The sequence below is a fragment of the Scleropages formosus genome, chromosome 6 (assembly GCF_900964775.1).
Source record: "Scleropages formosus chromosome 6, fSclFor1.1, whole genome shotgun sequence".
In the NCBI taxonomy this organism is placed as follows: Eukaryota; Metazoa; Chordata; class Actinopteri; order Osteoglossiformes; family Osteoglossidae; genus Scleropages; species Scleropages formosus.
This window is the reverse complement of record NC_041811.1, coordinates 9976279-9994297: the sequence shown is the minus strand read 5'-3', so window position 1 is coordinate 9994297 and position 18019 is coordinate 9976279. Positions and strand designations below refer to the sequence as shown.

The 18019-nt window shown below is 45.5% G+C and overlaps 2 protein-coding genes and 1 long non-coding RNA gene across 4 annotated transcripts in view; 1 reads left to right on the top strand and 2 right to left on the bottom strand.

Moving 5' to 3' along the window:
- LOC114910699 (polymeric immunoglobulin receptor-like) overlaps nt 1-17727 on the bottom strand; it is an 80417-nt gene extending 62690 nt beyond the window's left edge. Inside the window, exons 1-3 of the mRNA XM_029252845.1 lie at nt 17439-17727; nt 16425-16912; nt 16090-16152 (exon numbers count right to left, since the gene is read on the bottom strand). Of these exons, the coding sequence (XP_029108678.1) occupies nt 16090-16126 (37 nt within the window). The 5' untranslated portion in view covers nt 16127-16152; nt 16425-16912; nt 17439-17727. The remainder of the gene's footprint in view (nt 1-16089; nt 16153-16424; nt 16913-17438) is intronic.
- Nucleotides 5755-12219, top strand: haus4 (HAUS augmin-like complex, subunit 4). Of its 2 annotated transcripts, none has more exons than XM_029252869.1 (3): nt 5755-5972; nt 6219-6359; nt 11920-12219. In XM_029252869.1, the coding sequence occupies exons 1-3, from the start codon at nt 5877-5879 to the stop codon at nt 11932-11934; spliced, it is 252 nt and encodes an 83-aa protein (XP_029108702.1). In that variant the 5' UTR covers nt 5755-5876; the 3' UTR covers nt 11935-12219. The 2 variants fall into 2 exon arrangements, with proteins under 2 accessions (XP_029108702.1, XP_018605171.1); XM_018749655.2 differs by lacking the exon at nt 11920-12219 and adding an exon at nt 10802-11872.
- LOC114910712 (uncharacterized) lies at nt 6295-13703 on the bottom strand. Its single transcript, XR_003797759.1, has 3 exons — nt 13625-13703; nt 12695-12847; nt 6295-6351 (listed from the first exon to the last, which is right to left on the bottom strand). It is a non-coding gene; the product is annotated as an uncharacterized LOC114910712 (long non-coding RNA).
- Nucleotides 17728-18019: the final 292 nt, after the last annotated feature.

Genomic DNA, 18019 nt, shown 5'->3' with positions numbered 1-18019 from the left:
GAGTGGGGTGTCATTGAAACTAAATCGCTAACTTTTCGAAAGTGTATTGTTTCATCTTACATTTATAATATTAACGTGAAACTTTAAAAAATTAAAAACATTTAATTCAAACATTAAAAATTAAAAATTATTTTAATTTAAAAATTAATTCAAATTAAAACATTAATTAAAAAATATACGAATAAAACCAAGGTCTCTGGTGTTTTATATTATGTTTTTTTTTTCTAAACTCTATCCAGTGACGTGTTCCCCCCTGTGAATAATGGAGGTTCCCTTTCGGGCGGAGGTAAACTGTATTTTCTCTCTGATTAAAAACAGCTACTTGCTATACTTCTGGTGTGTGAAGAAGTAAACTTTCACGTACATTTGTTTCCATGTATTTGTGCTCTGAACGGGTCCTTGTTTGTCGCCTTATAACTGGCTGACGCTTATGAAAAGTGAACCTCATCTAGTGACAGTAGTAACGCATTCCCTAAGCTATTTTTTTTTTTAAATTGTCATTGTTTCTGAGCTCTACTTTTCTAAATATCCTCACTCACCTATTTAGAAATCTCGTGAAACGAATGGTAAATCACGTTAATCATTTAAGGAAATGAATTGATGGACCTGTTTGCCTCAACCAAGGAAAGTAAAAATAACTGTAATGTATTTTTTATATTATATATTATTGTAGAAGACCCAGCGACTGATGATGGTTAGTTGATTTATTGAAACTAACTTGACAACCTCCTCCAACGTAAGAGCTGGTGTAAAAAAAAAAAAAAAACTAAAACAAATATATTTAACATTTAACTTCCGTTCAGTCCTTCGCCTTATCAGAGTACACTGACTGTACGTTAAACACAGCCGTAACCATCTTATTTCATGGACAAAACAAGTACACACACACACACACACACACACACACACACCGCTTGTCCCATTCGGGGTCACGGGGAACCGGAGCCTACCCGGCAACACAGGGCGTAAGGCCGGAGGGGGAGAGGACACACCCAGGACGGGACGCCAGTCCGCCGCAAGGCACCCCAAGCGGGACTCGAACCCCAGACCCACTGGAGAGCAGGACTGCGGTCCAAAAAGAAAACATTTACAACAATATACATGTACAAACTTTATGCCTCTTCGGAGGGTTGCGAATCATTGTATTAAATAAATTCTTTAGTTCCTGCAATATCTGCGCCCCAACCGCATTAAACTAATTAGTAAAATCAAAATGCAGGGCTTGGGAATACAAGACCGTGTCAAAATAAAAGCCCCCTTATAATGACCGTATGCCATTGCAGTTATATGACAAAATAAAAGTACAAATACAAAAGGAAAAATTTAACAAAGGTATTCACAAAGGAAGACAAGTTTTAAACATCAACTGGGGTCCTTTTGTACTGTTCTGTGAGATATTTCTAGATCTGTTTTGGTTTCCTCCCACCTAGTGGTCATTTAGGAGAATAACATTATTCTTCATGTTATTTTTTACTATTACGTTATTGGATGGATAGGCCATGTGACACAAGCATACACGTGGTTTTAAAAAAAAATCTGGAAGCGTTTTCGGGGAGGGGGTGCGGTGGCGCAGTGGGTTGGACCGCAGTCCTGCTCTCCCGTGGGTCTGGGGTTTGAGTCCCACTAGGGGTGCTTTGCGATGGACTGGCCTCCCGTCCTGGGTGTGTCCCCTCCCCCTCCGGCCTTACGCCCTGTGTTACCGGGTGGGCTCCGGTTCCCCGCGACCCCGTATGGGACGAGCGGCTGTGTGTGTGTGTTTTCGGTGATGTGCGCCATGCGGTGAGCTTGCAACTCCAGTGCCTTCCAAACCATCGCTTGTAAGTTGCGTTTACATTTTTAGTAAATCATAGCAGCGTGAATGCAATACTTACGTTATGTCAACAGTGTAGACAGCATTTAGGTGTATTGATGGATATTTGTATTTAAAGATGTGTAATTGACGTTTATGTATTGTTTTAGTTTTACAAAAAAGACTGTACTTTCATGAGAAAGAAGACAACAGTAAGGCATTCAACTTTACTCCAGCCTCTGACTTTCTCTGGAAGCTTGTTAGCTATCTGTCGATTTTGTGTTTAGCGCACCGAGGACAGAATACCTTTACATATAATAATATGTCCAGAAGGGGTTGAAGTTTGATGTCTTTAACACATCACTACCTGGAAGTTATGCTTGTAAAAATGTGCCTGTTGTCACCTCTAGAAATGGAAGGACTTAAGTGAATAACAGTGACGAGAGACTCATGTCCCAATCCATTGACATCATTTACCTTTTTTCTCCCTTTGTCAGATTTCTTTGTTGTCCGGAGTTTGGACGGATGTCCAGGTGGAGATGTCTGCGTGTCCCGATGCACCTTGTGTCCCTGCGCTGGGCAGTGGAGACAGTCTCCATCAACAAGGTGTCCACAGCAAGGGCCTGTTTCTCCCTCATGTCCACATCTGTTGTTAATGTTGCCAGTTGTGGGAATCTATTTCGTCCACTGTTGTTATTATAACCATTCATCTAGGTATTGCCTTTCTGAAGGTGACTTTGCAATGTTAAGCTTAATTAAAAAAACTGATAGAGAGCAGGCAGTGTAGTGGTTAGCGCTGCTGCCTTTGAATCAGAATCAGAACGAGCTTTATTGCCAAGTATGTTCACACATACAAGGAATTTGTCTTGGTGACAGGAACTTCCAGAGCACAGACAGAATGACAGTGGCAAGATAGATGAGAAGATAGAGTATGTGAATAAGAGTTGAAAAATATATGAAAATATACAGTACCCAATATTATATACAAAAATAGTCACTAGTTACAAATGCAAGGGAGTGTGAGAAGAGATATGATGTGATAAAAAGTTAGAAATATAAATATAAATAGCATTATGTATTGCACTGGTTTACTCTCTAGGGGAGAGATTTAGGTGTTCATGAGGTAGATGGCCTGAGGAAGGAAACTTTTCTTATGCCTGGCTGTCCTGGTGCTCAGTGCTCTGTAGCGCCGGCCAGATGGCAAAGGTTCGAAGAGGAAGTGGCCTGGATGCGAGGGGTCTACAATGATTTTGCTAGTCCTTTTACTGACTCTGGACGAGTGCAGTTCTTGGAGAGCTGGGGGGGATGTGCCGATGATTCTTCCAGCAGTCCGAACTATCTACTGTAATCTTCTGATGTCTGACTTCGTAGCTGAGCTGAACCAGACAGTTATAGAAGTGCAGAGGACAGACTCGATGACTGCAGAGTAGAATTGCATCAGTAGCTCCTGTGGCAGGTTGAACTTCCTCAGCTGGCGAAGGAAGTACAACCTCTGCTGGGCCTTCTTCACAATGGAGTCTATGTGGAACTCCCACTTCAGGTCCTGTGAGATGGTGGTGCCCAGGAACCTGAATGACTCCACTGTTGCCACAGTGCTGTTCATGATGGTGAGTGGGGATAATGCTGAGGTGTTTCTCCTGAAGTCTACGATCATCTCCACCGTTTTGAGCGTGTTCAGCTCCAGGTTGTTATGACTGCACCAGACAGCCAGCTATTGGACCTCCTGCCTGTAAGCAGACTCGTCACCATCCCGGATGAGGCCGATGAGTGTGGTGTCGTCTGCAAACTTCAGGAGTTTGACAGAGGGGTCTTTAGCGGTGCAGTCGTTGGTGTACAGGGAGAAGAGCAGTGGGGAGAGCACATATCCCTGGGGGGCGCCAGTACTGATTGTGCGAGTATTGGATGAGAATTTTCCCAGCCTCACTATCTGCTGCCTGTCTGTCAGAAAGTTGGTGATCCACCGACAGATGGAGGTGGGCACAGAGAGTTGGGTTAATTTGGACAGGAGGAGGTGTGGGATGATGGTGTTGAAGGCTGAGCTGAAGTCCACGAACAGGATTCTCGCATAAGTCCCTGGTTTGTCCAGATGTTGCAGGATGTAGTGCAGTCCCATGTTGACTGCATCATCCGCAGACCTATTTGCTCGGTAAGCAAACTGCAGGGGGTCCAGCAAGGGTCCAGTGATGTCTTTCAGGTAGTCCAACACCAATTTTTCAAGTGACTTCATGACCACAGACGTTAAGGCGACAGGTCTGTAGTCATTAAGTCCTGTGATTTTGGGTTTCTTTGGGATGGGGATGATGGTGGAGCGTTTGAAGCAGGAAGGAACTTCGCACATCTCCAGTGATCTGTTGAAGATCTTTGTGAAGATAGGGGCCAGCTGGTCAGCACAGGTTTTTAGGCAGGCCGGTGAGACGCCGTCTGGGCCTGGTGCTTTCCTTGTCTTCTGTTTGACGAAGACCCGACGCACCTCCTCTTCGCAGATCAAAGGTGCAGGAGGGGGGAAGGTGGGGGTTACTGGAGGTGTTAATTGATTCGTGGAGAGAGGGTCTGAATGGGTGTGCGGTGTGAGACAGGGTTTATCAAACCTGCAATAAAAAATCATTCAAATCGTCGGCTAGTTGTTGAGTTGACACGGTGCTGGGGGGTGGTATCTTGTAATTTGTGATGTCTTTCAGGCCTTTCCACACTGATGCAGGATCGTTGGCTGAAAACTGTTTCTTCAGCTTTTCAGAGTAGTTTCTCTTAGCCACTCTGATCTCCTTTGCCAGTGTGTTTTTGGCCTGTTTATACAAGACTCCGTCCCTGTTCTTGTAGGCGTCTTCTTTGGCCTGACGAAGCTGTCTGAGTTTTGCAGTGAGGACCTGAAGGTTGTAGGTTTGGTTGAAGGTTGCAGTGAGGACCTGAAGGTTGTAGGTTTGAACATCCCTCCAGCTGTGAAATTACCCAAGTGTATAAATGGGTAAATAATTGTAAGTTGCTTTAGAGAAAAGTGTCAGCATTTGAAGAGTTGGGTAATTTTTAGTGAGAAAGGAAGGTCCATGATCCAGGGAACAGAAGCAGGAATCTTTTTATGTATCAGTACTTCTAATTCTTGGCACTCGGTAATCCGTTTTTCCTTTTATCGGATCCTCTGTTGCTTAATTTATAATATTAATGCCAGAGTTTTAATGATGAGTAATGCTGGAACTGGGTGGAGTTACGCCTTCAGTGTTCATTTACTTTCTGCTGTTCTTTCCGACATTTCAGTATTTATTTTAAGCACTTGCAGTTGTTTTATGGATGCAGAGTCCAAAGGTTTAAGTCTTGCTGTTATTTTAGGAGGTTTTACTTTTTACATGAAGTTAAATCTTTTGCTTTTTACCGTGTGCTTAAAAAATAATTTAATTGTTGGTTATGAATATTCGCAGGTTAATGAGTAATTTCAGTCTCTCTCACTCACACACACACACACACCATACGAGGTCGTGGGGAGCCGGAGCCTAATCCAGCAGCGCAGGGCGCAGAACCGGAGGGGGAGGGGACACACCCAGGACGGGACGCCAATCCGTCGCAAGGCACCCCAAGCAGGACTTAAACCCCAGACCCACCGAAGAGCAGGACAAGGTCCAACCCACCCCTCCATTTCAGTCACTGATTTGTGAATTAAAAGTTTTCTTTTTTTAACTGGAGTATGAGTTTATTAGGATTGTTAGCTGTATTGTTGTGACATTTTATAGAAATGGAGTTTTGTTTTTGTTCCCAGTCCAATTACCTTGGATGTTCCTGGACTCTTACTTTGCTGTGCTGAGGATTGTGCCCCTCAACACTTGACTCCTTTTAGTGTTTCACTGATGCCATGGGAAGAACCCCTGCTGTTGCATGAGGAAAGGCTCCATCATAAAGCCTTGAGAGTCAGTAACGTTCCTGAGAGGTGAAGGCCACCAAAACCATAGCAAAGCTTCAAGATTTGTTTTAATCGCTGTTTATTTAGCCACAAAATCACCGTGTGTGTCGGCATGTATGTTAATTTACTGAGAGGAGATGTGTCTGTAATCTTGTGCGCCTGCAGGCAGAGAGAGAGCTCCAGACGCAGAGACTGGCCTGGATGCAGTCAGAAAGTTTGTTTCGGCTTCTGCAGGAGATGATCCAGGACCACTGCGTCAGACAGCATCACAACAGTACCTCCTCGGAGGATAACAAGGTATAAGAGACATGAAGAAGACTTTGCTCTTCATTGCGAGGGTCTCTCTGTGTCTCTACTGCTTGCAGAGCTTTCAAGCTTCTCCTTTCTCATGTTTGTGTAAAACCGAAAAACCAGTCATCCAGTCAGACCAGTTCCAGTCATCCTTCAAAACTGGCATCATATCCAAATTATTTATAATGTTGCAAACCATATTCTTTGGTTAATTTCATGAAGAGTCGCTTTAATTTTTCCTGCCTTGTGTAGTTCTATGAAACCATGGAGCAGTGTCTGTTGGTGGCCCAATGTGTAAGGCAGTTGGATCCCAGTTCCACCACCAGTCAGGAGCAGCCGCCTCTGCTGGGACTCTCTGCTAAACACGTCCTGGACCTTATGCCTCCTGAGAAGGTACAAACATATATGCGTATCATGTTTACAGTATTGTGTACAGATATGCATTTAGACCACAAGCACAAAAAGCCAAACAGTATATGGAGTGTAATTTGAAGATGTACATGCATCTGGAATTATCTCAAAATAACACACAGTTGTATATCGTAAGGAATCCATAAGGAACATCCAAACATCTATAAGGGCATGTGACACTCACTATGACTAACATACCCACACAACAAATTCATTATTCACGCCATTTCAGATTATCATCACATACCGATCAAACATGACATTTTTATTTACCACTATACATTACGTTATGAGTTTCTGTAATTTAATTCCATGAAGTCAGTTTTAAACAATATTGCATCATTCATTACACGGGCGGAGAAGTAAAGACTAAAATTTAGGATGAAGACGAAAGACTAAGGTTAAAATGTGCCGTTTAAAACCCATAATAAAACGTGTTCGAACCCTGCTTTGGGCTCCCAAAAAGCTGCGGCCGGGAACACAAAATTGTCAATATGAAGACATCTCTGGCTGATTTGAAGAGCATTTAACAAACAACATATTTTAAAAACGTTATTTTATAGATAAATTCACATAACTTATTTAAATCAATTCCTCCGTGAACCGCCACCTTATCGTGGTGGAGGGGTTTGAGTGCCTGAATGAGTCCAGGAGCTATGTTGTCTGGGGCTACATGCCCCTGGTAGGGTCTCCCATGGCAGACAGGTCCTGGATGACAGACGAGACAAAGCGCGGTTCAAAAACCCCTTATGACGAAAATATCAAGGCGTCCGTTTACCCCGCCCGGTATGGGGTCACCGGGGCCCCACCCTGGAGCCAGGCCTGGGGGGGGGCTCGCATGCGAGCGCCTGGTGGCCAGGTCTATGCCCACGGGGCCTGGCCGGGCTCAGCCCGAAGCCACAACGTGGAGCCGCTCTTCGGTGGGCTCACCACCTGCCGGAGAAACCATAAGGGGCCGGTGCGTTGTGATTTGGGCGGTGGTCGGGGCCGAGTGCCCGGCCGACCCAAACCTCGGGCGCCAACTCTGGTTTTTGGGACTTGGAATGTCACCTCACTGGCGGGGAAGGAGCCTGAGCTGGTGCGGGAAGTTGAGAGATACCGTCTAGATATAGTCGGGCTCACTTCCACTCACAGCTTGGGTTCTGGAACCACTCTACTCGATCGAGGGTAGACTCTCCACTATTCTGGCGTTGCCCAAGGTGAGAGGCGGCGGGCTGGTGTGGGCTTATTAATAGCCCCCCAGTTCAGCCGCCATGTGTTGGAGTCTACCCCGGTGAATGAGAGGGTCATCTCCCTACGCCTTCGGGTCAGGGAACGGTCTCTCACTGTCGTTTGTGCTTATGCACCTAGCGGCAGTGTAGAGTACCCGGCCTTTTTAGAGTCCCTGGGGGGCGTGCTGGAAAGCGCTCCCACTGGGGACTCTGTCGTTCTACTGGGGGACTTTAACGCCCACGTGGGCAGCGACGGTGATACCTGGAGGGGTGTGATTGGGAGGAACGGCCTCCCTGATCTGAACCCGAGCGGTGAGTTGTTATTGGATTTCTGTGCTAGTCGCGGTTTATCCATAACGAACACCATGTTCATGCATAAGGGTGTCCACCAGTGCACTTGGCACCAGGACACCCTAGGTCGGAGGTCGATGATCGACTTTGTAGTCGTTTCTTCTGACCTTCGGCCATATGTTTTGGACACTCGGGTGAAGAGAGGGGCTGAGCTGTCAACTGATCACCACCTGGTGGTGAGTTGGATTCGATGGCGGGGGAAAAAGCTGGACAGACCTGGCAGGCCCAAACGCATAGTGAGGGTCTGTTGGGAACGTTTGGCGGAGGCCCCTGTCAGAGAGGTCTTCAACTCCCACCTCCGACAGAGTTTCAACCAGGTCCCGAGGGAGGTGGGGGACATTGAGTCCGAATGGACTATGTTCCGCTCCTCCATTGTCGGTGCGGCTGTTCGGAGCTGCGGCCATAAGGTCTCCGGTGCCTGTCGCGGCGGCAATCCCCGAACACGGTGGTGGACACCGGAAGTAAGGGATGCCGTCAAGCTGAAGAAGGAGTTCTATCGGGCCTGGCTGGCTCATGGGACTCCTGAAGCAGCTGAGAGGTACCGACGGGCCAAACGGAGCGCGGCTCTGGCAGTCGCCGCGGCAAAAACTCGGGCTTGGGAGGAGTTCGGTGAGGCCATGGAGGAAGACTTTCGGTCGGCCTCAAAGAGATTCTGGCAAACCGTCCGGCGACTCAGAGGGGGGAAGCGGTGTTCCACGAACACTGTTTACAGTGGAAGTGGTGCGCTGCTGACCTCAGCTGAGGATGTTCTCGGGCGGTGGAAGGAGTACTTTGAGGATCTCCTCAATCCCTCCGACACGCCTTCCGTAGAGGAAGCTGAGGCTGGGGACTCGGAGGGGGACTCGTCCATTACCCTGGCTGAAGTTGCTGAGGTAGTCAAAAAACTCCTCGGTGGCAAGGCTCCGGGGGTGGATGAGATCCGCCCCGAGTTTCTCAAGTCTCTGGATGTTGTGGGGCTGTCTTGGCTGACACGCCTCTGCAGCATCGCGTGGAGTTCGGGAACGGTGCCTCTGGACTGGCAGACCGGGGTGGTGGTCCCTCTTTTTAAGAAGGGGGACCGGAGATTGTGTTCCAACTACAGGGGGATCACACTCCTTAGCCTCCCTGGGAAAGTCTATGCCAGGGTACTGGAAAGGAGAATCCGACCGATAGTCGAACCTCGGATTCAGGAGGAGCAATGCGGTTTTCGCCCTGGCCGTGGAACACTGGACCAGCTCTATACCCTCACTAGGGTGTTGGAGGGTTCGTGGGAGTTTGCCCAACCAGTCCATATGCGTTTTGTGGACCTGGAGAAGGCATTCGACCATGTCCCTCGTGGCATCCTGTGGGGGGTGCTTCGGGATTATGGGGTTCGGGGCTCGTTGCTACGGGCTGTTCGTTCCCTGTATGACCGGAGCAGGAGCTTGGTTCGCATTGCCGGCAGTAAGTCAGACCTGTTCCCGGTGCATGTTGGACTCCGCCAGGGCTGCCCTTTGTCACCGATTCTGTTCATTATTTTTATGGACAGAATTTCTAGGCGCAGTCAGGGAATGGAGGGTGTCTGTTTTGGTGGCCGCGAGATCTCGTCTCTGCTTTTTGCGGACGATGTGGTCCTGTTGGCTTCATCAAGTCAAGACTTGCAGCGTGCACTGGGGAGGTTTGCAGCCGAGTGCGAAGCGGCGGGGATGAGAATCAGCACCTCCAAATCCGAGGCCATGGTTCTCAGTCGGAAAAAGGTGGATTGCTCCCTCCGGGTTAGGGGGGAGTTGCTCCCTCAAGTGGAGGAGTTTAAGTATCTTGGGGTCTTGTTCACGAGTGAGGGAAAAATGGAGCGGCAGGTCGACAGACGGATCGGTGCGGCGTCTGCAGTAATGCGGTCATTGTACCGGTCTGTTGTGGTGAAGAGGGAGCTGAGTCGTAAGGCGAAGCTCTCAATTTACCGGTCGATCTACGTTCCTACCCTCACCTATGGTCATGAACTCTGGATCATGACCGAAAGAATGAGATCGCGGATACAAGTGGCAGAAATGAGTTTCCTCCGCAGAGTGGCTGGGCGCACCCTTAGGGATAGGGTGAGGAGCGCAGTCACCCGGGAGGAGCTCGGAGTAGAGCCGCTGCTCCTCCGCATCGAGAGGAGCCAGTTGAGGTGGCTCGGGCATCTGTTCCGGATGCCTCCCGGACGCCTCCCTGGGGAGGTGCTCCGGGCTTGTCCCACTGGGAGGAGGCCTCGGGGCAGACCCAGGACATGTTGGAGAGACTATGTCTCCCGGCTGGCCTGGGAACGCCTTGGGGTTCCCCCAGAGGAACTGGAGGAGGTGTGCGGGGAGAGGGAGGTCTGGAGTACTCTGCTCGGACTGCTGCCCCCGCGACCCGGCCCCGGATAAAAGCGGAGGAAGATGGATGGATGGATGGATGGTAAACATGCTTCAGTATAACAGTGTAGGACTCTTCTCAGCAAATGGCTACCAAGTTAGAGCAGGGGTTTGACATGAGATGCATGTTAAAAGTGTAACATACTACAAATATTCATATTGAGGTTTTCACATATCCAGACATTCCTTCACACTGCTGCATGTTTCTCTCACTGACATGTTCTGCACTGCAAAACTGAATCTCAGCTTTTGATTAACACATTCCCAAAGTTCAGCCCTAGAGTTTGCTGTCAATGAAAACGCAGAAAAATATCTCACAAGTCTGAGGGCTGACATTTAAAGTGATAACTTATGTTTTAAACGTGTGTACCAGCTCAATCCTGTAAGAGTATTAGTGTAATAACTTCTGGCTCAACAGTTTTCCATATGTCAGAGAGATTTAGAATTCATAGGTTGAGTAGAGTGGTACTTTCCTACACTGTTCTGCCTCATAGATTCTTGTCTCTTCAAGGCAACATAGTATCACTGAGATCATCAGTATCAGCTCCATCTCCACCATCAAGCCCCCTGGCAGTCCTACGGGCAGCCCTTCCCATAATACCATCATCACTGCCAAACCTAAGCAGTATGTCTTGCAACTCCAACACCAGTGGCAGCACCAGCATCGGATGCAGTCTAACCCATAGACTCATGGTGCAGTGATCACTATGGAACAGCAGATGTCACAGGCCCTGAACGCACCTGTAATGCTAAAAAAAAAAATTAGAATTAATAATGATAAAGTTGTGACCTGATTCAATATTTGAGAACATAATGGAAAAAAGAAATCTCTGTTCATGTGCATCTTTTCAACATCTTGAGTGGGTGATATGAATAGCTGTCATGAGAGTAAAGTGTTTCTTCAAATCCATCAGGACAGAATAAGGAACAATGTGATCAATGTAGCTAGTGCCTGCAGATTTCACCTTCTGATTGGGGTTGAGATGCAGAGAACATCAACTATTACCAGGGAAGAAGGATGTGGAGACCTTAGCGATGGAGTTGACTTTGCCTCTCAGGAACAAAGAAAATAGTCAACAGTGAGGGTGAGAGAAAAGAGAAAAGTAGGAAAGAGTTTGTGTGGATTCTTGGCTTCTCAAAGAAGATAGTTTTCAATGAGAAAACTGGAGTAAAAGGACACGAGATCCCCGTGATCCGCCAAGTCTGCGGGACTTTCATTTCCACTCTTGTTCAGTAGCACACACTTTGCTTCTCCAAACCAACAGAAGATCTCCAAACCAGTTCATTAAAGTCACATTAACAATAAACATACTGTAATTGAACAAACTATTGTTCAGCATATGTTCAGCTGACAGCATAATATTCAGAACCATTACCTTCTCATTACCACCTTTGTAACTTTAGGTTTGAATTTCATCTACTGCTGTAGTAGCCCTGAGCAAGGTATGTAAGTGTATCCAGTAAAAAAAGTATCCAAGTGGATAAATGATTGCAGGTAATTTAATTCTGTAAGTTTCTTGGAAATAAACATTCAGAAACTCAGGTCGGGTCAGCAACAGTTTCTGTGCTTCTTTTCAAGAATTCCAACTGTGTATTTTTGTTCTCCGTTCTCTTTGGTTTGGACACCAGATAGCGCCTTCTTAAAATGATCAGGATCAGGATCACACCCAGCCCCATCCCCACAGTCATTCCCAACAGAAGCCCTGAAGACAGGCCCTCCCGCAAGCCCATTATCACCACCACCTCTGAAGCTCCCAAATCCAGAAACCCCAACAGCAAGAGTAAAATCAGCCACTGCAGCTGCGCCAGCAGAATCGATTGCAATGTTTCTCGCTCTCTCTGGGTCTTGTCCTGCAGAAGCCTTATCACACTGAAGGCATCTTTCACAGTCATACATATTAACAGCACCTGGAAGAGGACAAACACCAGGAGCCCCAGGCAAAATACCACATTTAACTCCTTCCACACAGGCTTTACTTTCATTGTCACCAAGAGACCCAACAGCACCAGAAACACCAGCAGCTTCAGTATGACCACAGTCCTTCTCCAAGGCATTCCCAGATTTGAATATATTATGACCATCTGGATGACTATAAACAGGCCCCTGTTCACACCAAACGCAAAATTCATCTTCCACCCAGGTTTTACCATCACTGTCACGGAAAGCCCTAGAAGCACAAGCCCCACAGTGAGCAGCAGTAACAGGAGCATCAGCCTTGTTCCACAACGCATCTTCCGAATATCCGACCTGTGCCATAACCACGTTAGCCTTAAAATCACCAACATTTGCGAGACCAGGATGAACAGCAAAATCACAGCTGTTGGGAGAACAGAAAATTCAAATATTAATTATATAGAAACAAAAGTAACAACATTTGTTATGAAAAAGGAAAGCGAGCTGTACCTGAGATGAGCTCTGAACGAAGAACAGTAACACTGACAAACACAGTGTTGATGGTGTCGTTGGTCCTGTTGTCCATCACTCTGTACACACCACTGTCAGCTTGTGGTGAAGCAGTTGAAGATTTAGGTAAATGCATGAATAAATGTGAAAGATCTGAAAGAAAGAGCAGCAGAACAGGCTACAGTGTGCTTTTGTTATTTGAAAATGTCAAGTAGTCAACAGTAACGAATTGGTTCCCAGCCATCTCTAAATACATTACAATACTTTAGAATGAATATGGTAGGAATGTATTCCCCATAAAATACAGTAGGCTCAACAGCGAAGATTTTCATCTTAGGTTTTGACAGATGTTAGAACAAGTTCTTCGTCATTTTCTTGTCCAACTGATGAGACTGAGGGTTTAGGTTTGAATTTGAATTGAAACCAACACTGCCATTGGGAAGCACCCAATTTATTAGTTTCATCAAAAAAAGCATAATGGACATGTAACTTCTATTCACTGAGTAATTTCTGTAAAAGTCTCAGATACAGCTATAATTAAAAAAAAAAAAAAACAACAAGAAATTATTCTAGGTTTTTGACCCCAGCCACCCTGACTGGGACAAGCGGTTAATGAAAATGGATGGTTGGATGAAATTTTTGGGCATTGGCCAATAGCTCAAAAATTCATAACTCAGAAGTTCTTCACACAAGGCAGTGTACTTCTGATACTAATAGCATCAGTCTGACTCGGAGGACTGCGTTAACTCAAAGTTTGAAGACGAAACGGTACGTGTGTGTGTATGTGTATATATATATATATATATATATATATATATACATACATACATACATACATACATACACACACACACACACACACACACACACACGCTTAGAAGACTCTTCAAAAGACCCACAAAAAAAAAAAAAAAAAAAAAAAAAACTTACCTAAAACATCTAGTGTCACTGCAGCAAGATGATGACACCCTGCAAAATAGTCATATGAACCTTCATCATTGTACTCAACAGGTGAGATGGTGAGAGAGAAGTTTCCACCCTCTATCCCTTTCTCAGAGAGCTGGACTCTGCCCTCGTACCCAGGGCCTGCTGTGGACCGCCCCAGGGACCACTGGGCAACAAGTTGGCCTTCAGCTATCCTCCAGATCACATCTTGCTGCTCTGCTGGAGTGTTTTCTGTTCTATAGCAGGGCAGGACAGCAGTGCCTTTCAAGGACACAACTTGCAATGCAAAGAGTTCAGCTAGAAGCCCTGGAGATAGGGGTGGGAGGAACAGTTATTTTAATAAAGTACAGTAGGTAAAGTATATGCATGCACAGAGTGAATCTGACAACTTACAAGGATCTGAGTAACAAACTGCTAATATGTCAATTCTAATGCCGAACCCCAACCCAAAGTGCTGACACACACCAATCCAGAACCATAAATGCTGTTTTTTCAAGAGTGAAGGTACAGCAAGTGGTAGGTTAACAAACTAGGTTTACTCGAGACTTTCATGTCTGCAGCTGTCTCTCTTTCTCTTAAGGTAATGCATAAATTATACTTTTGCTGAGATGTGCGTCACTTTGGATAAAAGCATCTGCTAAATGAATGAATGTAAATGTAAGGTGTAAAAGAACCAAAGTGAAGGCAAACAAGCTACAGAAGAAGATCCTGTGACTTCTATATCTACCACCTGTGGGCCATCAGTAAAGCACTGCCTCTTAATCATTCTCCACCTCCAGAATTACGTGTTAATGTAGAGCAGACAACTTATTCTTTTTTTAAATTTTAGTTATGCTTCTATTTCTTATTACTACAGTTATATGCTTGCATATTAGTGAATTTCGTATGATGCTTGCGGTAAAAAGGGGTGGAGATGAGTACAGACAGCCTGGTCTCACTCTGGGTCATGGTTCTTCATCAGCCTTTCTTATTTACAACGTGTTATAAACAACTCCGTCAGTGGGCTCAGAACACCGAGGTGCGAGCACCAGCCACCCCGATCGAGAGAGAGAACTGCTCGGCTGCTCTGCTCCCATCTGAAGTTCAGTCGCTTAGTCCACTACAACCACTTGTGCCAGTGCACATCACAGCAGGACCTGAACTTTACACGACAAACCCAAAACTCAGAAAGATGGCAGATGAATAAATTGTTATTCTGATTGATTCCAATGGCAAATATTCCCCAGCCATTAAAAGAAGGTACCAGAAAAGAAAGAGTGCCCTCCAGCTCCTCAACAAGTCCAACACTGTAGAACTCGGAAACAGTATCGTTCACACAAAGAAACAATCCAAGGAATGTAACTGACCACTTTGCACAGTTCAGGTTGGCACTGAAAGCCACTGAAACTTTCCCATTTCCCTCAAAAATAGTGGAGACTGATGTTACCGAACTGCACTCCTCCATACAGCATCCAGTAAATTAATGCTGTGGTCTCTATACAAGTGGGCAACACAAGTGCATAAAATCTGTCATGGCAGTAAAGCACAGTAAATTGAACCTGAATTGACAGAGACGGACTAATGTTAAACTTCAGGATCAATCAGATCATGTGTGATTATTGTACTTATTATACTGCAGTTACAATAGAGTGACAAAAATTCACGTCACATGCTAGAACTCTGTGCGGTATTTGCTAATCCTATGGCAGATATTTACCACGGGGGGGGGAAACACTCTCATAGCTCAAGAGTCTAGGTTTTTGCTCATTATACATGTTATTTCAACTGATCATTATGAATAACTCAATTCTCAGGTCCGAAAGGACTTGTGTTCACAATGAAGAACCACCCTGTGATGGACTGGAATCCTGTCCAACCTGTATCCTTGACTAGCTTTGTACCCTATGCTCCTGGTATAAGTTCCAGACCACCGGGAACCTGACTGTGACAACTGATTACGCTTTATTAATTTCTGATCACAGTAAAAGCTTACTAAAAGGAAAAGGGATCGAAGAAAATAGTTAGTGGAAAATAATTCATACAAAAGTTAAGTGACGCACATTCTGTTTAACGTGATTTGAACTGTGTAATAGTCAATCAAAAGCACATTCTCCAGCAGTGTTAGCAGTTGTTAGTTCATGCCACAGTAAAACACATTTTAGTCAGGCTGTGGAGAACTTATACACATCCTCATGTTGTACTCTTTTCTACCAAGTACTGAAGTAGTTGAACGATCAGACATCAGCTCCAAGAGTTTGGTAGAGAGAGTTTTTCCATGTTTATTTTCATTAGATCAGTAGCGAGGAAAAAAAAAAAAAAAACCAATATAGTAATCGGACAACAACTTTTAAGTTTCAGTTACTCCTCAGTTCAATGGTGTTAGTGCACCTCCAGATAGAGAGAGAGAGAGAGAGAGATCTCTCTCTCTCTCTCTCTCTCTCTCTCATACACACACAGAAATACAGACTTACCAGTGAAGATCAGGAACACTGAGCTCAAATTCATCATGTCCAGTTCAGAAAACTGTCAAATATCTGCAAAGGATCACATTGATAAATTCTAATTTTGCTATTTAGTTGTCCTTTTATCACATAACCTACATATTAATAATTTACAAAACAGACTGCATAATGGATAAAGATTATGCATAAAGTTATGCTCACAGAGAAGTTTGAAATAAACCGCAGTTGAATTTTCATGCATTCTAATAACGAATCTTGGTATTTCAGGTCCATCATTAATCTATTTATCAGAAATGTTTTAAAGTCCCTGGATCAAGAACTTAATACGATGGGGCTCTGCTCACGAGACTTTAGATTCCTGGGCTTGTTCCCAGCTCATCCACACTCCCTGCTGCTGCATCCCTATCTTCCTGGACATCTGTTCTTCTTCCGTTTCTGCACGCACCTCTTCCTTTATCGCCTCCTGCCTCTCCTTCCCCTGGACTTCCATGTATCGCCATGATGGGCGATAAGCAGACCTGCTCCTCCAGATGCTACTGTACCCACCACCAGCACGCCGTGCTGTCGCAGCCAGCATCATTCTCCACTTCCTTCCTGTCCTTACCTCGATGTCTGCACCAGCAATCCGAAGACCACCGGAGTCCCTGTATTGCAGTACTTCCCTTGCCCATTTTACCTTAAACTCCTCCTCTGAGAAAGGTACCTGTTACACTGCCTGTACAAGACAACAGAGCATCTCCTACCTGTCCTCCTAAAACTGGTCCAGTGAACATTAAATAGCTCCATAAAATGGGAAGAAAATCACAAGTTGTTCAACTCTCTCAGTGTAACTCTGAAAAGGAAAAAAAAAAAAAGCATCAGCTTGAATGAATAAATCATGTAAATTACCGACAGAAGAAACAGAAGCAGAGAACCGCTGCGCAAAAAAAAAAAACCCTAAGGTGAAAAAGAGAAGGTGTTTAAATAAAATAGTAGTGAGTGACCCGTCACAGTTAGTCGTGGTCCATGGTCACGACCTGGACTGCAGTGACACTGAGTCTTCTCTGTTTCTGACACACTCCTGTGTTTACCTCACTTGGTTCGGAGTAGAAACACGCGGCGATCAGATACGTAACTGCGAGCGCGGTGTGTACAGAGCAGAGTGTGAGCAGCATCACAAAAATCGTTCTTCTCAGTCTTATTTGTCCTGACGACAACGTTGCTTGAAACAGTAAAGAGCAGCTCGAGACGACGTCGCGCTAAGCAAAACCGGGCATCCGCCGAGCTGCCAAATCCTTATTTTGTTTACCTCGAGCTGGACGTTACGTTAGAACGGAACTTTTTCTGACACACCAAAGAACCAGCAACGTAAAACTCACCAGTAAGCAAAACGAAGATGAATTTGCTAAAGATTCAAGTTGGCAGCGAACCCGTCGTTGATTCCGACGCCGGCGCCGGTGAGATAAGGGACGAATAATGCCGAAAATACTGAAGCTCCCTAAAGCGCGAGACTAAACACTGATAACTTACTGTTCTACTTCCTACACGCGCAGGACTTCGTTTAGAAATTGTTTCGTCTCATATAGTAACCATCAGTCACAGAGCCTTTCCCGCCGCAGCGCTGTTAAAATTACGCTATTCCCTCGCGCCGCAAGCAGGAGCAGCGTATGAGACATTTCTCGCGGGACACTAAATGAGGGCTCCTGTTCGATCGCCCCGCCCCCCAACTACCTAACTGGTTCTCATGTTCCTTGGAGGCGGGGCTTTGGTGAGAGGGGCTTTCTTTTCTTATCTAGCCCATCCAGCAAATTTTTAACGTTTTGGCCAAACAGAGAGACACAAAAGTCGTTCAGCACAATTAAATATGGGTACAAACGCTACTAATAAAATGTGCCTAAGCGAAATATGACATGTCGCTAAGCGGCGCTAGACTGTATTTAAACGGCCGGACGGGGGATAA